Here is a 23121-nt window from a genome sequence, read left to right as displayed (position 1 = left end):
CACTCTGGGAATTAGAGCTTCTCTGAATTGCTTTCAACATGTTTTTGCAGTCAGACACTTTCACTGGCAGTCCTTGAACCTTAACCAGTCACAGTTTTCTCTTAATAAGGAATATTATTCCATGAACTGTCAGTGTAAGTCCTTCCCAGGCACTGGCAGTCACCAGCAACACAGAACACAATCAAACAAAATGAAAGACCTGCTGAGTGGTTTCTCTTAGGCTGTTGGCACGTTTCACTGAGTAAGTCAGTTGAACTGACCCAGCAGGACTGTTCAATGAAGGGTTCCCCTGATGGCAGACTGGTTGGGCACAAGGGTTTTGGTTTTCCTGGGGGGCTGACAGAAAACCCTGAGGGTTCAGGAAATCTCCTTTTTCCACAATTCACGCTGATACCACCAACCCCCGTGTCTCAGCAGCTGGTGCCACCAAGCACCATGCCCCAAGACTGCCAGGGGTCACACAATCCAGCAAGTGCCAGAGCATGGGGGAACACCTACTTGTTCCAGTGACTCTTGGAGTTCTTGTAGAGCGCTGGAAACATGATGGGGAGGATTTTGGCTGCATTGTCGCTGATCAGGCTCATGATATATTCGTTGTTCCAATAGTACAGCGCTCGCTCTGCCACCTGCAGCGGACAGAAAGCCACCCTTGAAGAGGCTCCTTCCAGGAGCACCTGTGCTGCACAGGGAAGCCACCACCCAGCCAGGGAGCCCACACGCTTCCTCACAGCACGGGGCTGACCTTCATGAACTTCTGTGAGGCTGTTCATCCTTCCCCTGCCATACACTTCTCCCTTTTCAGAGAAAAACCTCTGTTCTTGAATAGACAAGCCTACTGTCAGTATACTGATGATTCCAACACCCTTTACGCAACACTAAAGGACAGTAATGTCACCTACTCCACATCCTAATTCAGATTAGCTCCAAGCCTTCATTTCCTCAGACTGTCCCTCTGTAAGGTTCCATTCCTCCCCGGTTTTCCCACAACAGTCTCTCAGGACTTTGAAGCATGCTTCAGACACCAGTCCCACAATTCAACCCCTGATTTAGTAAAGGTGAAAATATGGAAAATCCTGGGGCAGCCATCCTGCTCTAACAAGACAAACAAGTCTAACAAGTTCCCACACAGTGACAGACAACGCAGGCTAATTTCTGCATTTAGTGCTAGCTTGAGAATGGCTTAAAAACCTAGAAAAAGAGACATCCAGACTCAGCTTGACATTTCAGACAATGCATAACTTGCTTTATCCCCTTAATATATTGTTCCATACAAGTAAATGAAACGAAACTCACTTTGCGTTCACTTACCCAGCTTTTGGTTTTCAAGATCTGGTTAAGCCTTTTTCTGCTAGATTAACACTTAATCCAGTAAGAAAACTCATTCCCACCAAGGTGCTCAGACTCACCAAGCCAATTCCTAATTTTGCTCTTCAGACAAGCTGCAGACTGTTCAGCCTGACTGTATGGGACACCTTTGGGGTTAATTCTCTCAGGCTCTAAAGCATTTGCACCTTCTCCGGGTTTCTCAGTATTGTTCTTCAGAGTTTGGCAGCAGATGAGGGCTGCTATCAAGCACAGGATATTTCTCCTCCAGCCTTTACCCTACTTTATTCCAGCTCCTTAGTTTCTTCTGGTAGCTGCCTCCACACCCAAAGGTCACATTAGTGCTTTGGTTCCCATCACCACCACACCAGTAATCCATGTCCAGCTAGTTTCCATCATGCTCCCCTGGTCCTTTACATAAAAAGGATTTTTTACATACGTGTGTCACCTAGACTGACCTTATTTTTAGCCTGTAAACACCTGACTTTGTAGTTGTCTAGAGCAAAAGACAGACTGAAGCCAGCCTGCCTCACTGTGCAGTCACTCTCACTTGGGAGGTGGCTGTGTCATTTCTCCTTTAACACTCCACCGATACCTAGGTTGACCCTGTGTTTCACCAGCAAGGAAAAAACCTTCCTGGGCACCCTTCCTGGAGCCTAAACCAGTGAGCCAAGAGCACCTGCTAGGAGCTACCAGCAGGTCCCTCCACGCTGTACATTTTAAACCTTAAGACTACCATCCAGAGAGATTATATCAGCCAGCTACCATAACCAGCTTGCCTTCAGTGGAAACAAGGAAGAAACAGGCTCTAGCTCTTCTCCAGTATGCCTCACTCTTCACTAGCTGTGCCAGAACAGAACAAAGGACTTTCCCAGCACAGTCTCTTTGATTGGCCTCTCTCCAATATACTGCAGAGTGCTTGCTTTTACTCCAAGAGGGTGACCCTGGGTGGATCTCCTCTGTCCTGGCTAGCCAAAACAGGAGGTGGCAGAGCAGCTGTGCTCCAGCCCCAGCCTGCTGCAGAACACGGTTCTGAATGGCACAGAGCAGCAGGAGAGGCCCCACAGATCTGCTCTGGCCTCTCTTGGGATGAGCTCATGCTGTGGCTGTGCTGAGGATTCTCCCTGCTTCCCACCACGTGTCACCCCAATACTCACCCTGGTCACACCTCCACGTGCCAAACAGGAGCCCAAAAACTGTGGTGTCACCCTCACGTGACAAGCAGATTACAAGTCAATGCTCTGTCTCCTCCCTGAGCTGCAACCTACCTGGAAGTGTGGGCTGGAGACACATTTGGCCAGCTGCCTGAACAAGGGCTCCATAACTTTCACAAACTCGGATGGCTCAATCACATCCAGGATCTCCTCCAGCTCATTTAGAAACATCACCTCTTTGGGACTGTGAGTTTTTGGCCAGAACTTCAGCAAGCCCACAATCACCTGAGTGGGAAGAGTACAGAGACAGTGTTAGAGGCCCAAAGTCAGCACCAGCTGCAAAATAAATCTTTAAGTGTCTGGTCACAACAGTGAGAAGGGAGGAAGTAACAGAACAGACTTTCTCAGAAAGTCAGGGTGAGCGACCAGGGAAGAAAAAAGACAAAAGCCCAAACTCTGCCAAGTTACACTCGTGGCAGCAGCTCTGCCCAGGCTGCTACAAATTCATATTACAAGCACAAAGCTTAGAATCACTTTTTATCCCCCATCACAGCTTAACACAGAAGGATGAAATTGGAGTGGGCAGCAGTTGGCAGACAGCGCAAAGGAACCACGGAAGATCAACTAATGGAACTGGAAATGCTATGGAGAAGGTCCCTGAAGAGTCGTCATTCAAAACACTACAGAGCTTGAATACTGAGGAGCACTGAACAAATAAAGCCATGGATGGGTTTGGGACAAGGAAAGGAAACACTACCTCACACAAAAGTAACTGGATTATGGAACTCATTCTTGCAAGACTTTGTGGAGACTCAAAGTCCAAACAGACTCCAGAGCAGACAAGTTCATGGGGTTTACACCCAATGCTTATAATTAAATACAACAATGCAGATGCAACTTCTGGCTGAGTAAAACTATTGCTTACAAGAATAGAGAAGGGCTGTATCTCATTAGATTTTATTTATTTATTTTTAATACTGCTTCCTCTCCTTCCCATTTGCTTCTAAACACTATAAAGGCAGGATCCAAGATGCTGCAGATCTTCCCTCTGTAGGAAGAAGAAATCCTTACTCCGTGGACACTAGAGTCTCACACAGTTGGTCACAGGAGCTGCCCTTCCAAACCTCTGTGCTTCAGCTACCGGATCCTGAAGCCAGCACTTGAGAGGAAGCTCAGAGCAGCAAAGGGACAGTGGTGGGCAGTGCAACAGCAGGATTAGAGATATCTGAGCATTATGTTTCTGCCAGCTCAAGGCTTGAGAAGCCAGCAGTTCATTATCCCAGGTTTGTCATTATTCATGCCTGCCATTCAGGCAAGAGTCAGCCTCAGTGACTCAGAAGCAATTTCAGCTAAAACAAAGGTGGTGTGAGGTGTGTGGAGTCTGTTTGCCTTAACTGAGCACATCTGAGGCCCTGCTCACCTGGCAGTCTTTCAGACTGCTGTTGAGGCAGGAGCTACCATGTCAAGCCTTGCTGAGCAAGCTTCTGGGAGGCCCATTTGAGGCAGGTGTGGACCCAGGGAGTAATCTGGCCTCTTTCCAGCACTGCTGGTGGCACCTCCCCATGCATTCAGACTCTTGCTGATGCACAAAGCCCTGTAATTCCTCCAGACTTCAAAAACACCAGTTATCTTGGGGGGTCTATTCAAAACCTTCACAAGCACGGTGCTTCGACAGAACACAAGTTGTGGCAGTATGGTCATGGTACGCCTGGCTCAAATACAACATCCACTGAAGGCAATGAAACTGGGTCATTCCACTGCTTTCCACAAGCACCAAGCCAGACCTGGCTCTGTAATGCAGGGGCCTTAAACAGTTATCCAGAAAAAAGCGATGAGCTACGGAGCTTCACCATCTGAATAAGCTGCAAAGTGAAGCCTAGGAATATTGAGAGAGTCCTAGTTCTCTCTTCTCCCTCAGCCTTTGAGGTGCTTTGGCAGGAGGCTGCAGGACTGGATGTCAGCCACAGGAAGTACTCGGCATGCTCAGGAAGCTACTTTATGCTGCTTGTTTCAGAGCAGGCTTTTGGGAGCAAAGGAAATGCAGAAGCCACGTTTAAAGGAAAAGCTAGGAGATCTACTTCTGCCCTGCTGGTGTCAAGAGCTGTGGAGCCAGAAAGCTGACAACAGCTGACCAGCTCCTACCCAGCACAGGCAGGCTCACCAAGAGCACGCACACGAGCGCCAGAGAACAGAACGACCTCAGCCAGCATTACTCATTAAAACACTCACACTTTTGGTGCTCCCTGCTACACTGACAGAAGTATGTGTTCTCTGCCCATCTGCTGTTTTGAGCCTGTGAAGCTCAGCTCTGTAGAAGACATTTCCTGGCCTGCAGTGGGTGGAGAAACACTTGTCTCCTTCTTGCACCCTCTGCCAAGCTGGCGTTTAGCCTGGTTAACACTGCAGGTCTGTGCCGCCAGTAACTAGAATATGTGAGGTCTCCATCTACACTGCTCACATTTTAGAACCTGCTGTTTGCCAGCACTACCTCCTGAAGGCAAATGTGTCTACAGTGTGACTTACCTCCATGAAGGGAGCAAACTGATGCTAAAGCTGGAAGGAGAACACGTTCATGAAGGAACTGTGGTGTGCCTAATCACACCTTGCGTCCCAGGTTCTAACCTCATCCCCACAATTCTGCAGCGCACTCCAGCAGCCTGGAGGGAACCCTTACCATTTCAGGGCCCCCACAAGCCCTGGTTCCATCAGATGGTCATGTATTTTGTCTCTGCAGTATCACTCACTAGCCAGAAGCTCTGCCCTGGAAGAACAGCTTGGTATCCTGTTCCTTCTGCTACAGCAAGATCCGAAGCACAAAGGAAGATTGCAGCCCACCTTCCTGAAGCTTGCAGGAGAGAATGCCCAAGGCTTGCACTGAGCAGCACGGCCCCTTCTACCCCAGGGAGCCAGGCAAACCCAGTAAACAATGCCACTGGCTCCAGCCTCTTTACAGCAAAAGGGCTGCTCTTGGGAAGCTGTGAAGTTTTTGGACTTGACTGTCACACAGAAATGAAGCAAGGTTACTCACTGGCTCTGTCAAGCTGCTGTCTTTCTCCAAGAACTGTACAACACAGTATGCCAGCTGCAGGAAAAAAACACGGCAAGATTAGAGCTTCCTCAAGTGTACTCAAGACTAAGTGCTACCACCTCCTAGGCTGGAAGTAACCCCATGCTCATTATGTTGCAGCTCTAAACAAATCCAGTTTACTGAAGGCAAGTGAAGACTGAGACCAAGCAGGCAGGGCCTGAGCTCAAGACATTTGTGCAATTTAAAGGATAAAACTTCAGTAACACAGAGCAATTCACAGCCAATATATTCAGATGAAAGCGCAGCTGCACACAATGGGGAGGAACAAACCCGACACAAAGCCCTGTGCCACAGAAACAGGGCTGAGAGAACAGACATCTCTACTTAATACCTGGATTTTTTTTACTTCCTATCCCATGTTCTGATCCCCTCTGTTCTTCTGTTACGTATTCAAAATCGGAAGAAATTTATCTCTAAACCAATCTAGCAGACTAGCAAGCCAACATCTCCACATATCTCAGTGGTGACTAATAGCTGATACACCACATGACTGCAGCTAGGAAATTTACCTCCAGTTTCATCAGGCCTCAATATTTCACAAGCTTCCAGCACAGAAAGACAAAGAAAGCTACAGCAGTAAGAGTGTGAAATGTCAGGATACTCTCCCATCATCCAGTGGCACAGGCCCAGACACCACGGGAACGGAATAACCACTACAGCACGGGACTAGTGCAGAGCCAAACATCTCACAGCAACAACTTTGTACAACGTGGCTAGCTAGAAACAATCAGCTTATAAACTAATATAAATATATAGAGCTTTTAATAGTCACAAGCTTTTGCAAAATCCCCATCTGCCCTGGGAACTTGAAGCCCCTCTCACCTGTGGATGGTACACACTGAGAGACTTCACTTTGTGCAGTGGTAACAAGACTCTGATGAGGAACATCTTGTGCTCTTCCTTCAGAGGCAAAGCAAACCCATTGATTATGCTGAGGAGAAACAAGAGTGCTGTTAAAATTGTGACCCAGCAGAAGTACGGTGCCTCTCACCTCACGAGACACACTGGCTCTCAGCAGCCCCCTGAGGAAGCACCCACCAAAAGCGTGGTCACTGCAGCCCAGCCCGCACACTGAGCTCTGCGGGAGAGTTCTTGGCAGGCAGCACAGGGAATGCCTCTGCTTTGTCCCACACACACTTAGGCAGAGCCTCTGGGGAAGGCCAGCACCCAAGCAGCTCAGTGCTCGAGTCCTGTGCCTTACAGAACAGGAGAATGGCAGCACAACAGGGCCACAAACAGAAGGGAAGCTGAAACACTGGAGAAGGCTGCCCATTGCTAAGGCTTCTCAGAGCTGTGAGGAGCTCTTCTCCTGCACTGCCTGCTGAGGCAAGTGAGCAAGGGTGACTGGACTCAAACACCAAAGAACAGGAGACAGATCTGGGGAGGAGAGGGCTACCCCTGTATTTACTGGCACTCTGGGGAGTACTTGACTTTATGCTCTGTCAGACAGTCTCTGTGAGAGGTGCCTGCTGCAAGGACTGCTGAAGGAAGGCACTGCCTTTCCCCACAGCACACTGGGCTGGGAGCCTCGCTCACTATGGGCCCTCTGGTGAAAACATCAATCCCTATGAAATATCTCATGGCAGCCCGTCCCAGAGTCCACGTCTTCCAGGGGAACTAACATGAAGGGGAAACTTGGTTTACAGAGATAGCTAATGGCTTCAGGCTCCACTCTGCAGAAGCTCCAGAATTACACTGAGCTGGACACACCTGCACGTCCCTTCCAAGCTGGAGACTGGCTCTGCTAAGTGGTGGGACAATGATCCTCCACAAGCCAGGTGGAGAGGACCATTCCAAGTCCTGCTGACCACCCTCACCACAGTCAACACTGCTGGCAAAGGACCCTGGATTCACTACTCCAGAGTTTAGAGAGCTTCTGCTCCTGAAACAACTGAAAGAACAGTGACTGATGCAGACAAAAACATGTTTAAAAATATTCCTCCTCCTCTGAGGAACTGTTCATAATAATCATTATTCTTCTTTGCATGAGAGCCAATTGTGCAAGACCTTACTACTGTTAGCTATTTAATGTTGTTAGATATTTATCTATTATTAAATACCTAATATTAGTAGACATTTAGACTCAAAGTAGACAAAGATGCAACAAGGTAAAGGCCTTGTCAAGCCCCTAAAGAGGGGAAATGATGCCTTAAGTTTTAGCTTCCATATTTTCCAGATTCTGCACTGCATTAGTACATAACTCTGAACTTCATATAAAGTGTTAGCAAGTTCTCATCACAGTTCAGTCAGACAAAACAATCCTTTTCCAGCCCGAGAGCCAAGGACACTGCTGCAGCTTCAGACCCAAGAAGTACAAACAATGGGGAACTGAGGAGAGCAAACTGGGAGGATGGGTTTTCATAACCTGAAGCTGTCATTGGACAATTAACCCCAATATGGAAATGGACCAAAATGTGTATAAGTGTGAAAACTTGTGACCCATCAGCCATCTAGGGTGTAGCCATGGCCAGGCTCTTGTAGTGCCCAAGGTGTATCCTCTAAAGGCCTTTTTACTTTATTCCTTGAACACTAGTCTCTGTTTCAGCCTCCCCTAGGCATCACCGGGACTCCCAAAAGTGGCATTACCTTCCCAGGATCTCCAGCAGCTCTGCAATCCCATTGTGGTGCTCTGTTTCATAGATGAACCTAAAGAGAAGGATGAGAAGTCATTGTCAAATGCTGGATACAGTTTGATAAGCAAGAGGAAGGAAAAATGCTGGAGACAGGGAGTCTAAACAGTACCTAAGAAAGACCTCACCTGTAAAATATATTATTGATCTGCCTCCTCACATATGCTCTCAGACCAAGGAACTTCCCATAGATCCTGTGCAGAATAGTTTTTAGGAAGTCTCGTTCTCTGGGGTCTTCACTGTCAAAGAGATCCAGCAGCTGTGGGGAGAGAAATTCAGTCAGTGCCTGCATACTGCCTGTCTGGGCAAAGCTACCAGCAATGGGGCACTGCTCCTGCTTGGCAAAAACAGCTCTCAGCTGAGCAATGCCCTCAGCACCCTGAGCACAGCGGTCATTTCCCTGAAACACGTGACCTCCTAGTCACAAGCTGGAGCCAGGATCACTTCTTTCACCTTCAGAAGCTCAGTGATGGCCTGCATGTTCTACAAAGCTGCACGTCCCCACATTTCCCCTGCAAGGCCCTGTGCCCCTCTCCACCCGTACAGTGAGTTCCAGTGACTACAGCTCACACAGTCTTGCCCTGCACAGAAAATTCTGTCTGCTCATTCGAGACAAAAACAAGTCACATCATCGAGCACCAAGATCATCTGCATGTTCTTCACAAAGGTGGTGCACAGTGCCAGGGGCAACAATTACTTACAGACAGCACAAACTTCTGGTCAATGTATTTCTTGGCTACGTTTGGTTGAAAGTCAGGTGATTCCAGGAACCTGAGGAAGAACTCGTACACCAGCTGTGAGGGGAAAGGAGAGATTACTTAGAAGCCCCCCTGTCCTCTCATCAGTGTTAACTTCAGATTTTATGTTTTTCTTCTCCTTAAGGATTCATGGAAAGGCTGGGAAGCCCAAACAGGAGCACAAAACCCAGTGGGATCAACTCAGCTGCCCTTGCTTTAATGGGCAGGGGTCTCTGGTGGCACATAACTGCCCAAATCTGCGTGAGATCTCACCACCTCAGATCCCCCCAAAGATAACATCTGCCTACTCAGATTAAGACATTAGGCCTGGGAAACTCTTCTCACACCTTTAGTACACATTCCTACAGAGAACAGAAATCTCCAGAGATGGCAAAGGCTCAGACTCACTGGATGCCCTTGAGACATGCCAAGGAATAACAGAAGAGCAAAGAAATGAGATGAACCCCAGGACAACAAGCAGTGTCCTCTGCCTCCTGGGTACTGACTCAAGGTTGGCTTGGCCTCACTATGCCAGGAGAGCTGCATGCTGTGTCCCACTTGGAAAACAAAGGGAAGCTCGCTTTAAGAAGGCTGTTGGTGCTGAATCATAAACTGCTGTTCTGAGAGGACAGAGTCCATTCTCATCCCTCCTAGTGCTTCTGAGGGGTCATTAGGCCAAACAAGATCGATGCATTTGAAAGGCGTGACTTTGGAATTGAAGGAATGATAAGACCACGCATCTACAGGTAAGGCCTAGCTGCCAAGGACAGCAGTAAAGAAAAAACTGAGGTGCTGACCAAAAAGCTCAGCATTCAGTTACTGCAAATCCTCGCTGGCTGCTGCTGACTCAATTCTGAGAAACAACTGCTGCCTAGCATCCACAGCACTCTGGTGCTGAGAACACGCTGCTTCTATCAACGCTCACATGCCTATGTCAACCGCAGCAGGGAGAAGTGATTAACCACTGCTGCAGAATGACACCTTATTTCTCCTCTGTACTTTCTGCTTCATTCCGCAGTACCTGCCTCTTCTTCTGCCTTTGTCTGCTTGACAACACATCCCTGTGCAAGTGCCTCAAGCTTTCCTCCTGACTTCCACTGCTGAGCTCTGCTAAACCACGCTCACTGGCACTTTCCTAGCCCTTTTCCCCTGGTCTGTCTAAAGCCATCTGCGGGTGACTGTTGCACACAGACATCAGCCAGCTCCCAGGACACCCTTGCTCCCTGCACTACCTCTCTGACGCCTGGGTGGCAGGCCTGGTGCTTCCCCAGTGACCCTCGCAGGCCGGTGAAGCAGCAGCAGCACGGCTGGCAGCCTCCAGCTCTGCGTGGACTTCCTGGAGATAAATTCACCAGACCTCTGTCCCCCATCCCTCCTCACCTGAAGGTGTGGCCAGGCAGCCTCTAATGTAGGCTCATCTTCTTCAGGGTCAAATTCTGCTCCTGTGGGATTGGACGAGGGTGGGAGTGTCCGGAAGAGGTTCACTGAAAACTGAGGTGAATGAAAAAGTTGTGTGAACGACATTCCGACACCTCATGGTGATCCTCCACACAGCAAATCCTTCCCTGCAGTGCAACACACTACGGCTTGTCACAGCTGTGCCCACACACTGGTCCCTTCCTGCAGGCTGCAGGGTTACGGCCTGCACAGGACCTCCCCAAGCGCAGTCTGTGCTGCTGACAAGAGCTTCCACCTCTCCCCACAGCAGGCACTGTCACTGCCACCACCCACACACACACTTCTCTTTCTGGAGGTGGGTAGATAAGGAATGGGTAGGACTGGGGTCACACTCCTCTCTGAGAAATCCCTATCCCCTCCTCCTCCCACACTTCCCTGTTTCTCTGGCACACAAACACCGGCTCCGTGCCCTACCATGATAACAGCTTCAGGATAGATGGCCTCGGTGACAACATCACGGTTGTGTGTGATGTATTCCACCATCTCATTGAGCCCTGCTCGCTTCACCTCCTTGAACTTCAGGTCACTGAGGGGGTCAGAGATGAAATCAAAGAGAACGCAGCACTGCCGCAGCTTCTGGATGAAAAGCTCTTCTCGCTCGTGGGGAGGAGCATCTGTCAGAGAAAGCAGGGACATCTGTCCTTGGAGACAGGCAGATCATCTTCCTGGTTCACCCAGGTATCACTGAGGTTCGTTCCCTGTGGTGTCCCCCCTCCCCTGTCACATCACCCTTCAACTGTTGGAGGGGAAGAGGGAGAGGCAGTGTTATGGAAATGGGACAAGGGAGGCTGAGAGGCTGCCAGGCCTCTGAAGCAACTACCCCACGAGGGGATTTCAAACATGGCAGCAGTATCTAACCTGACAGGAATTGATCTCTTCCCGGTACAGAGTACACTGAAAAAGGAACCCAGCCTGCTCCCATCACAGACAGTGACAGCACGTCCTGCACCCCAAAGGGGCTGGGCAGCACACACTGTATCCTAACCCTCCTGCCAGAGAACAGGTGGAAGAGAGGGGCCAGGAGCTGTGCATTAACAGATTCTCTTTCTGATAAAAACAGAAACCACACGCTGCCTCGGCCTCCCCCAAGGGCTTGTCTGTGTCCAGGAGCAACATCAAGCAATGGGCCTCGCTCAATGACTTGCTGAAAATGCTTTCTCCTTGTCCACACTCACGTTTAATTGCAACATAATGCACGCTAAGTGCTAATACCAAGCTGCCCTAACGTGGACAGGTTCAACTGCACCATCGTAATTTGCAATGGAAACACGATGAGGAGGAAGCCTGAGGAATTCCTTCCCCAGGAAGGGGTGGATGTAGGAACCAAGGACAGTCTGCACCAAGGTCTCTGCACTTCACCACCCTCCTGCACAACCTGCTGAAGAATCCGAGGCAATCCTCAGTACACAGAAGCACAAGGGTTTAAATAGCTCAGCTGGGAAGGTAAGTACTAAGTTTGCATTGAGAATACTCTGATTTTAGACCCTCCATCAGTTCTCTGCCTGCTAACAAGCCAAGCACCTTTCCCAGAACCATCCTTGCTGCACTGCCCATATTAACCAGCTGGACAATGGAAGGGCTGCTTTGGGAAAAGCCCTTACACCACCACGCTCTGCCTGGAGAAACTGCAGCATGTCATGCAGGTCACTCCACGCCACTGCCTCCTTACCTTTGAGGGCTGGGAGTTTTTGCAGTTCCCTGTTTTTGCTCAGATTGAAGCGCGAAGAGCTGTGCCTGCGCTCCTTCTTCACAATCTGGGGTCCCCCTGAGTACTTGATTTTATTCAGCTGGGTTGGGGGCGGAGCGCTGTTACTGGGCCGCTTGTTCGAAGGTGTCTGCTGCTGGGGCTGCTGTGGCTGCTGCTGCTGAGCCTGATGAGGGAGAAGAGGGTACAACAACTCAGAAGCTTTTACCTACAAGCCTCACAAGCAGACGCCATCAGCATCTTCCTGGAATGAAGGAACCGAGCAGGTTTTTCACTGTTGCACTTGCAGCTGAGCGCATCTCACTTGTTCCTGCCAGCTCTAAAGCTGTGGGTTTGCAGCATACCTGCAAAGTAATCACCAGTTTTACTCGTGTCTGCAAGGTTCCACAAAGACACCGGAGCCTCTCGGCACGGCCAGGGCTAGGGACATGGAAAGTAAAGTGAAATGACGCAGAAATAAGAACTTCCTACGGTCCAAACAGGAATCTCAGTGTGCTGCTGTCTCTGCACCACTCTGTACAACACACAACAAGCAAGTTTAGAAAACCAGCAATTTGCTTCTTTGTCCCTGTGCAGGGAATCACCTGGGAAAAGGCAGAGCAGTATGCAGTATTGGAAAGGCAATAGTGAAGACCACTACAATCATTACTGCCTTCATGGTCCAGGAGCACCTACAAACCACATGGACCATACATACAAACATACACAACCATAGGTGCCAGGCTGTGGGCTCTCCCAGCCCATCCTGGCTGCTCTCTCCCATCTCTGCGCTTCTGCAGATGGGCTTTTCCCACATCGCTCCTTTTAGCCACACAAACTCTGCCTGCATTCTCCTCTCCCGCTGCACTCTTGTTAAACTGCACTAACAGAGGCACTTTCTCACGTTTAGCATGTGACCAGAAACTCAAGCCAGTGTTTGCTCAGCTCTCCTCTGACCTTGCCGAAGCTCTGCTGGTTCCAAGTCCCACTCAGACCATAGTGACTCAATAACTGACCCTTTAATTTCCCACTCACCCAGCCTGGGGAAAACTCAGCACAAAAGAGGGAAACATCCTGCCAGGAAGCAGAGGGATTAGCTGGAACCAGCACCCAGCCTACCCTGGCTGTGCTGCATGGGCCACCTCCTTCCTGCTGGTACACGAAGCCAAGGAGCTGCAGGATGAACCTGATTAGGATACAGCAGGAACAGCACAACAGATGGGGAGCAGAGGTGAGTGAAATCCTTGGACATAGCCTCCTTCTTCCCCCACAACTCCCAGATGCCACATAGAGCACAGTGGTACAACTGCACACCTCACCAGAGCAGTGACCCGCAGTGTTTTGGGGGAGTGCAGGAGCTCAGCAGAGCTCTCCACCCTCCAGCTGGCCAGGCTCTTCCTGGCTGAGCTGCAGCTACTCTGCACAGTTCTTTCTCTGAACTGGTTTCCAAAGAGGTGCAGCACAGCACCACAGTGCAAGAGCAAGAGTTACTGCACCTGCAGCACGTGGGAAGGCAGCAAGGTAGGAACAGGGAAAGCTGTCTGCAAGGAGATGCTGCTCTACAGATTGGGATCTGTAGAGCCAGTGCAAAGACTCCCTGTGGAAAACAGGGCCCAAAACAAAACATCAATTTTCTTGCCAAGCCGTTACTTTGAATGGGAAATCAGAAAAAAATTGGTTCTGGTCTGGCTCAGTTTAAAGGAAATCTTGAGCAGTTCTGTTTCAAGGCCAGCTCCAAGCCAAGGTGGGGGGAGACAACAAGATTTGAACTTTCTACGTTTTACATCTGTTTTGACTCCCTTCACAGAGCAGCATTGTCCCATGATGAGATGAGGGAGCCAGAGGAGCTTGTGATAAAAAGAGCGGTGTCTGCCAAACAAAGCAGGCCCAGACTACAAACTGGAGGCAACTTATCCTAAAGAGTGGTCTCTGCTCAGTTAAGTCAGGACACAGCCTTGCTGGCCAGCTTCCGAGACTGAAAAGTTCATTCCTCACCCTGAATGCTTGGGTATCAGGGCAGTGTGAGCCAAAATGCCATCCAGATGCCTTTGGGAGTCCTTGACTCTGCATCACTCTCCTTCCACAGGGAATAAGAGAAAAATCTGAATGCTGAGCCACCACAGAGAAAAGATGGTACAGAGAAAAACAGGAGATGCACTGGCAGCCTCCCAGGTAACACTGAAGGCAGCAGGACACATGGGCCCTCCCAGCTGATGGGACACACCTGTGTACTCCTCCCAAAAACCCACCCAAAACCACCACAGGCAAATGTTCAGAGCAGGGTGTGTTTACTTTACTGCATGTGAACAGGCTGCATCAGTCCTTGCCACCAATCTTCAACAGTCCATAGTCTTCAGCATCTTCCATGAAGAGAGACAAAACATAGCTTCAGGTTTAGCTGCCAGCTATGTAACAAACAGTCATACGTGCACAAAAGGCACACAACCGAGATTGCTAGAGAAAACCTGATGGCTGGAGAGGTCACATATACGCATATGCTGCGGTGCTCAGTGGGCTTATGAGGGGCTGTTTGTACAGGCATTTTCTGGTATCAAGTTGAATCCCTGCTCTCAGGAGGTGCTTCCTGTGGCAGACCTGCTGTCCTGCTGCCTTCAACACCTCCTACCTCGGCCACGTGAATCAGTAGAGGCTTATTTTAAGTTTCCTAACACTTTCTTCTCTGAAATTTCCATCCCTGAAAACACAGCAGACTACTGAGCCTGAAATCTTTTCATGTGCAGACTCTTTTCCTGACACCAACACCAGCCAACTGCTCCACGGCTGCAGGCACCCCTCCACCTGAGCAGGCTCAGCCCCCTCCTGACAAGCAGGGCTCACACACCATGACAAAGCCAACAGCCTGCAGGACACTGTTTGCTGTGGCTGTTACACTGCACGTGCTGAAGTGACCAGAGAACTGCACAAAGGTGTTGGCACCAAGCACAGTGGGGCAGCCCCACGTTCCCCGCTGCAGTGGAGCAGTTCCTTGCACCCACAGGACAGACCACCCCCAAATGTAACCGAATTAGAACTCCGGCACGCAGGCTCCCTGCCTCCAGAGCACTTCCTCCCCCTTGGTTCCCACCACCTCTCCTCCTTGTTCAGAACTTGCCTGCACAAGTCAATGAGGCGCTGCGCTTGCCCTGTGCCATTCCTCTTCCCTGAGCTGTGCTCGGCTCTCCTGCGCTGCCCTACCCATGCATGACCTCAGCTCTGCAGGCACTGCTGCTGCAGCTGGGTGCATCACCACACGAGAATCCCTTTCTGCCTCACTGGTCCCTTGAGCATCCCCTGCTTGCTAAGCTTCCCAGCCCCGAGCTGCTCTCAGCTCCTCCTCCTCAGATGACTCTTCCCTTCCCGTCCCTCAAGTCAGTACCTGCTCTCTTTGTCTGCTGTTCCACAGCTCCTCTATTAAAATGAGGCTCTGCCTCAGAAGTAACACGAACACTGAGGCTGCAATGCCTGCCTCTGAATAATGAGCTCCAGGTACTGCAGTAGCAAGCCCCATGGAGATAAGTGCAAAACACGGAAATACGGCACCTCACTGAAAAGGTGCACCCTTCTCCCAGAGCTGCAAACCTCATCAGCAAGGCTCCAAGCTGCTCTTGAGGCTGCAGAGCAACTCCTCTTTACTGCTGCTAATGCCTGCTCCCACTTCCAGGTCATTAACTCACTTCCCCACCCAGCTGCCTCTCCCAGTCTTTCTGGCCAGGAGGAATAACTCTCTCTCATCCTCTCATTCAACACTGCCTTGGTCTCTGACATTATTTCTTTTTCCCCCTCATATAGCTACACAGAAATTCTCTGCATTCATATACTTATGATGTTCCAGAGGGACTGAATTAAACATACCTTTCATTTCCCACTTCCTGCTCTCATGTTTTACTCCCCTGCTCCTTGTTTCTTCTGAAGCAAACTGTCCCCCAAAGCCAGGGGCTGGCCAAGCTCTGCTGGCTATTCACATCAGAGAGATGCTCATCTTGGAGTAAAACTAAGAGCACTGCAGTACCTGGTGGTTGTTGAGATGACCACAACACTCAGAGTGCTTCAGTAAAACTCCAGAAGGTTTTAAGCATCGGCACCTTGTTATCTAAAAGTCTCTCATACCTCTTCTCTGTAGTCTCCCACACGCAGCTCCACACAGTTCTGGCTCTTTCCCACCTTCTTCTCTCTTCCTTCTGCAGCTCCAGCTCGCTCCTTCCCACCCCTGGCACAGCCACCTCACCCCTGTCTGTCCCTGCCTCCTCCCAGCACAGCCAGCAGACTGGAACTGCCTCCCTCCCAGCTCACTCACTCTTTATCACACCATGGCTGGGAGGGCAAGGCTGTTCCCACTCTTGGGTAAGTAACACAGCTGCAGTACATCAAGGGCAAGATGGTCTTCAGCACCATCTCTGTCTCCCCACAATGTCTCCACACAGTACCCCTGTACTTAAGAGAGAATCCAACACTTGCCTTCTCTTGTGGATGTGCCTGCTTTTCAACGTATCTGCCCTTCCAGATCAGCTCCACTAAAAGCTCCTTTGCTGCAGAGAACAAAGCACTTTGCTTAGGGGGTTCTGGACTGACTCCTACCCTCTTCATCTCTCTCCACAGAGATCCCCATGGGAGCTCCTCGTCCACTGCATTTGCCCAGATCTATCAAAACAGAGCTGCTGTGCAACATGCTTTACTCATTCCACCAGCCAGACAAGTTGCCTGCAAAGAAAGCCACAACTTTCTGGTACCAGGATAAATTAAAGTTGATTCCTTCCCCTGCTCCACGGAACACGGTGTGAGAGGAAAGCACAAACTGGAAGAGGGCTGCCCACACGCTGCTCCCCTGCTGCAAGCCCATTAAACCTCTACTGAGATATGAAGAAAAAGGAAAGATCTCTTTAGTGCACCCAATTTTCACCCCAGAACAGGCAACCAACCAACCATAACTCCACAGGGGAATTCACAGGGCATGAATCTCTCACCATGGCAGCAGAGGTGAGAGATTGGGCTCAGCCCATCAACCCCACCAGACAGTACCACCCCCAGCATTTCACAAGTCAAAGCACCTCCTGCTTCTGACAGAAGGAAGGAGTTTTGCTCCCAGCACACATTACCTAATTCTTCACACAATGTGAAAGTCAAAATACCTTTCTGTGTTTCCTGAAGAGCAAGAAAATGGCATTCAAACTGGTATACATTTCTTCTTATCAAGCAAAGAGCTCTCTTCCATTCTGCAGCCCAGTACTCCAGAGACAGGAAAGCACCAAGAGGGAACAAACTTCTCTGCAGACTCAACAGAGAAAGGAAGAAGGCACCTGTGGCAGTCCACACTGCAGAGGTGTCTCCTTTCTGCTCTGCTCTCTGTTCCTATGATCAAAGGAGACCTAGCTTTCCATCTTAAAGGAGGGCTGGATTTTGTCTGGAGTATGAGGAAGTGGCTGGCTATGTTTTGTGGGAGGGAATTTTAGACACATCACTTCTAAGTTTCTTCTGCACCCAGGCAAATATTACATGCCATTTCAGGTCACAGAAGGAAGCCTGTAGCCTGTGACATTCTTCCCTTCTTACTGCACCACTTGGAACCAGGAGAGCAGTGCCACAGCCCACTGCTGGTTTGGATGGGCACATCAGAGTGACCTGCTTTGTTGGCTATCCACTGCAAGACCCAGATTTTCCTACATCTCTCCAGAGCTGTGAACTCAGCAAAGAGCTCCACATAAATAAAAGGTAAGTCTGACCCCATAATGCCAAGGCAGGAGCTCTCTCACTTCCCTGGAGTCTGCATGCAGCTTTCCCACCAAGCTGTTTTCAGCTGTATACACAGAACAAACAGATAGAGGTAAAGACCAGAATGGAGGATCTAAAAAACTGCTGCCTGCTCCGAGGCACACAAAGGACGGACTCTGATTCCTTGCTGGCCACATGGCAGGTCAGGCATGAGCACAAAACTGAGTGGCTCGTAGTAGGGTTATTTTTTGAGGCTCTGCAATGCAGATCTATGCTTTGGAGTAGACTCTAAAATAACATTGACTACAACCATGCCACTGTAGTGCACATTTCTTCCTAGTCTTCTTTAGCCCTACACATCTCCCAAGCCCAACCCTCCAAACTACAAGCACAACGTGCTCCAGACAAGACTAGAGCACACAAGCTTTTATGGAGGTGGAAGTGGCACAGCTTGTTTGCCAAATTGTAGTATTAAAATAAATAAACCACACATACATGCATTCTGCCTCAGACGTGTATAACATTCTTCTGAGACAATTCTCAAATTCCACAACCACTGCCTGAATGCCAGATAAACAGGACTACCAGAAAAGTCCCACTGAACACAAATTGGTGCTAATTCTAAAGACAGCTTATCATGCTATCATATTATGCTGAAGCCATCCTAATGTACCTACCTTGGCAACATCCAAACTGAGAGTGAGACTGCACATCTGGGAATACAGACTGTGCCTTGTGAGGAATGCTGCATTCAGCAACAAGGCTGTTACACCAAAGGAGAGCCCCTTAATCTCTAGCAGTTCATTCTTTCAAGTGTGCCTATCCATTACTCCCTAATCTCACTCCTCCAGAAAAAGTCTCAGAAGAACAGATCTTTTCCTATTGCTTCTCACCGCTCTGCCACTCTGACACAAAGTGACAACAGAGTTTATGGCGCTTTGCTCCGACAGGAGTACAGAAGCTGCTCCCATCTGTCAGGCTTCCACCTTGATAATCATGGCTTGTCCCCTTCTGCAGTCAACTTTGCCATGCCCTGCCCACCTCTGTGAGCAGCACTCGCCCTCAGCTTTGTGCCAAATGTCTTTTTGCAAGTCTGTAGGGTATGAGACTCATCCGGTCTCATCCATAGTCATTGTTCCCTTCAGGCCAATTTTCCTTCTCTGCCTCCTTAAGATCCTGGTGACATGTGTTATCTGGTGGAACAGCTTGAAGTAGCTAAAACGAAAGATTTAATTCCTCCCCAGAGATGAGTTGCACATGCACACTGATACACCTAAGGTGAAAGCCTTACCTCTTCTGAGTTCTCTGCTCCACCATCCTTCCCGCTACTGCTGCCGCTACTGCTGCCAGGCTTTGTGGTGCTTTTGGTAGACTTCGGAGACTCCTGAAAAGATGAGAACACATTCAGAGAAAACTTCACCTTGTTCAGAATTGTAGCATCTCCCTGCAGAGCCGAGGCGCGTGCTGCCACAGACCGCTCCCGCAGCCCGCCCCGCTCCGGACATCCACTCCCGGCCCGTTCTCCCCGGGAAGGGCATCCTGAACGGCTCCCCGCCCGCGGACCCAGGCCCAGGAGCGACGCCGGCATCTCCCGTCCTGGGCACCGCAGGCCGACCCCGGCGGGGCACCCGCGGCTGGCAGGGCCCCGTGCCCACACAGCCCTTCGCCGGGGCGCGGCCTCATCGGAGATGCGCGGCGCCAGGGCACCCGGAGCCCCGGCCCGGCCGCCCTGGGCGGCGGCAGAGGCGGATCCGGGCCCCCGCCCCGCCGGCGGAGGGAGCAGCGGGGCCGCGACGCGGGCGCGGCCGTACCTCACCCCACCGGGAGCATCCCCGCGGCCGGCGGAGCGCGGGCCGGGCCGGGCCGGGCCGGGCTCGCACGGAGGCAGCGCCGGCCGCCCCTCGCACCCTCCCCGCCCGCCTCCCCCGGGCCCGCGCGCGCCCCCGCCGCCCTCCTGCGCCACCCGACCCGCCCGCCGCGGGCGCGCGCCCGCGCCCCCGCCCCCTGCCGGCCGCAGCCCCGCGCGCGCCCCCGCCCGAGGGCCGAGCCGAGGGAAGGCCGCGCCGGGGAGGGGCGGCGGGAGAGAGCCGCCGGCCGCCGCGCCGCGCGCGGGATCTCCCCCGGCGCCGCCGCCGCCGCCCCCAGGGCCGCACCTTCTCCTTCTTCAGCTTGTAGGGCATGGTGAGCGCCGGCCCCCGACCGCTCCGCGCCCGCCGCCGCCGCCGCCGCCGCCTGCGCCCGGGCCCGGCCGCAGCGCCCCGCTCCCATTGGGCCAGGCGCGCCGGCCTGCCTAGCAACAGCCTCCGCCGCCGCCGCGTGCCGCTGACGCGGGGCGGCCGATTTTTCCCATTGGCCGCGGGGCGCGCGGGCGCCGGGCGCGCCCTCGGGGGCGGGGCCGCGGGAGCGGCGCTTCCGGGGCAGCGGCGCGGGCCGGGCTCGGCCGCTTCCCGCGGGAGGGACTCGGGGCGTGCGGGGCTCCCCGGGACACGGCGGGCCCGCTCTTGGGGCCCCGCTGCGTGCAGATCGCTCCTGGAGAGCCGGAGGAAAAGCGACCGGCCTCCTTGTCCTGCCGCGTCCCGCCCGGCTCTCCTCTGCATCGCTGGAGGAGCCCCGACAGCCGGGCCGGCCCCAGGGTCTGCACCCCACCTTTGCGGGGCGGGTGCTTGTTAGTGCTCCGACACACGGTTTTGGGGAGGCTGCCGGTGGGAATAAGGGCAGGAGCGAAGCTGGTGGATCCAAAGGTGAATGGAAATGGGCGTGCGAGCACTGCGAGGCCCAGCACAGCCAGAGCTTTGTGGCTGCTGCCGTGGAGAAGGCTGTTCCTGGGACGGCGCTCAGGACGCTTCCCCGCTCAGATGAGCCCGACTAGCTCAGCGGCACATGTTCCTGCATCCCCACAGTGACAGGATGGTGTCCGACAGCCTGCACGTGCCACCTTCAAGGGGTAGTCCAGGTGGGCAAAAAGCAACCAGCAGGTAGCAAGCTGCCCTTTGAGTTCATGGACCTAGGCAGGAGCTGCGGGCAAAGGGACACCTCATTAGGGCTCACGATGTCTCAAAGGTCTAAGGTCAGTCCTTACTGTCACTGTCCTTAAGCTGGTGTCTGCTGGCCTGTTGTCGGAGGTGCAAGAGCTCCCATTCACTTCAGCCAGGCCACCAGTAAGGATGCCATGGAATGTGAGTCAGCAGAGAAGCAGGGGACTGGGTGGTATCAGAGGTGCTTCAGCAGGAGCACAGTCTTTTCAATCATTGGGTGAGCTAACCTGGCGAGGCATGGGGGGAAAAAAATCCTTAAGAGTGCTTAGAAAGGAAAGATCAGTGCATCATCTTAGTGTTAGCTTATCTTCATTGACCTGACAGTCACTGGCACTCCACACGATCCCCAGGAGCAGAGTGAGGTCCTGGTTTCTGTTGCCCTTCCTCTGTGTCAGGCACAAGTGACCATCTGGGTGCTTGCGAGCAGGAAACTGTGCCAGTGTGAGCAGGTAAAAGCCACTTGCTTTAAGAGTTCATAGCTATCACCATTCCCTGTCGTAAGCTGTCACGTGGAATTCTGGATTGGCTTTCCTTGGTGCTGGAGGTTGGTGAAACTCAGCTTTACCAAACTGGTATTTGGGCCCTGACTTTGTCCCAGTGTCAGGTGACTGAGGTTTGGGCCTAACCTCTGTCTAACACTGTGGCACAAGGTGGCCATCAAGGTCATCTCCAAAAAGAAGGCACTGGAAGAAAACCTTGGGAAATTCCTGCCCCACTGGATGCGGGCAGCGTGAGAAGGTGGCATTATCAGGGGCAGCAGGAGAAGCCCCTGAGCATCATGAAGTTCTAGGGGGGCATCTGAGGGTCCCCAGAGCATCAGGGGTTAAGGGGGAGATGGGAGCACCCTTTGGGGAACTCTCCTTCAGGGAGCTTGGTGAGCAGCAGTGCTACTGGATGGCTCAATGGGGGTTTTGAGGTTCCGAGGAGCAGGGAGTGGTTGGGGGAGTCCTGGGCACTGGGGGCACTGTGAGGCAAAGGGCAGGGATTCGGAGGGACAGGGAGCTTTGGGAGGATGGAGGCAGGGTGGGCACTTTGTGCAGCTCTGACAAGGGTTAGGGGAGCAGCGGTGGGCAAAGGGGAGATGGCGGGGGGCAGGGCTGTCCCATGCCAAGCCCACGTGTCCAGGGATCCCAAAGGGCTCATCCCGCTGAGCCAAGGCATGGAGACAGCTTTTATCTCCTCGGGGAGCCTCCCAGAGCAGGTGCCTGGGGAATGGTGTTCCCCAGCCCAGGCAGGGAAGGCCTTCCTGGAAGCCTCTCTTCGCCTCCACATCTCTGACTGCTGCACTGCACCCCTACCTATTCTCCCTCCACACCACTGCTTACCAGCCCAAGCTCTCCTTCCCCCCAGCCCCTCATTTACCCACAGCTGCTTCCTTGCCTCCTGACCTTCCATCTGCCCCTGCCTGCCCACAGCACATGCTGCCTCTTCTCTGCAGAGGCTTAAACCTGGAAAATATTCTGGACAGTGAGGAAAAGAGGAAGGTCCCCATCTCCAGGTTTTCCAGAAGCGTGGTACTGCAGGATGTCAGCGGGGGAGTCCCTCAGGGTCTCCCCACATCAGGGGTTGCCACCAAGGCAGCACTGAGCCAGAGCTCCTGCCAATCCTACGCTTATGCATGTTCTGAGATCCAGCGGGAGAAGCCCTGTGACCTCTTCCTGGCAAACACTCGGAGTCCTGAGGTCACCTGCACCCTGCCCTGGGGCTACCAGCCTTGCAGCACCACCAACCTGCAGCACCTGCTGTGCCAGACCCAGCAGCGCTGTCCTGCCACAAAGGCAGCCCCTGACCTAGGACTGCAAGGTGGGGGGCTGAGAGCACCTGGGGTGGGGGGGCATGTGCATTCTCCTGCCTTCAGGAAGGATGAATTCAGCATGGAAGCGTGGCTCTGTCTTCCATCTGAGCTCTGCACAATTTTCCCTGCGTGGTCCAGCAAGGAGACAGTTGGGTGAGCAGATGAAGAAGCCATGGTGCTCAGGAACAGAAAGCTGTCCTCCTAGCAGGCCTCTCTGCATTTCCAGAGGCTGCCTTTAGCAGCAGGTTGCAGTGTCTGCTCTGGCTCAATTCACCTCACCTTGGCTTTCACTCCCCTTTCAAGTACGATCTCAAAGAAGATGGCTCTGCCCCTTTTCTGATTTCTCTGCTGCTGTGAAAGTCCTTGTGCTCTCCAGAGACTTTTCTCACGGTGCTTTCCTAACCAGAATTTTGCCCTGCTCTTTCCATTTCCCTTTACTATCTCCCGCTCTGGATTCTGTCTTCTGGGGAGATTTGTTTGAGCTCAACCACAGCCAAACAGAACTCTCATT

The 23121-nt window shown here is 52.1% G+C and overlaps 1 protein-coding gene across 4 annotated transcripts in view; it reads right to left on the bottom strand.

Moving 5' to 3' along the window:
• The window catches only part of PPP2R5D (protein phosphatase 2 regulatory subunit B'delta), a 33111-nt gene that overhangs the window by 8330 nt on the left and 1660 nt on the right, over positions 1-23121 (bottom strand). The window contains exons 1-12 of one of the 4 annotated variants that reach the window (XM_040060877.2): positions 19934-20007; positions 19072-19164; positions 12060-12261; positions 10805-11004; positions 10313-10423; positions 8897-8989; positions 8324-8454; positions 8152-8211; positions 6388-6496; positions 5506-5559; positions 2592-2762; positions 499-626 (exon numbers count right to left, since the gene is read on the bottom strand). In XM_040060877.2, coding sequence (XP_039916811.1) covers positions 499-626; positions 2592-2762; positions 5506-5559; positions 6388-6496; positions 8152-8211; positions 8324-8454; positions 8897-8989; positions 10313-10423; positions 10805-11004; positions 12060-12261; positions 19072-19164; positions 19934-19960 — 1379 coding nt within the window. In that variant the 5' untranslated portion in view covers positions 19961-20007. Of the gene's footprint in view, positions 1-498; positions 627-2591; positions 2763-5505; positions 5560-6387; positions 6497-8151; positions 8212-8323; positions 8455-8896; positions 8990-10312; positions 10424-10804; positions 11005-12059; positions 12262-15450; positions 15648-16181; positions 16345-19071; positions 19165-19933; positions 20008-23121 lie in introns of those variants that run through there. The other 3 variants (XM_040060878.1, XM_040060880.2, XM_058419634.1) reach the window with 3 other exon arrangements.

This window comes from Hirundo rustica, chromosome 3, assembly GCF_015227805.2.
Source record: "Hirundo rustica isolate bHirRus1 chromosome 3, bHirRus1.pri.v3, whole genome shotgun sequence".
NCBI lineage: Eukaryota > Metazoa > Chordata > Aves > Passeriformes > Hirundinidae > Hirundo > Hirundo rustica.
This window is presented reverse-complemented; position numbering and strand designations above follow the sequence as displayed.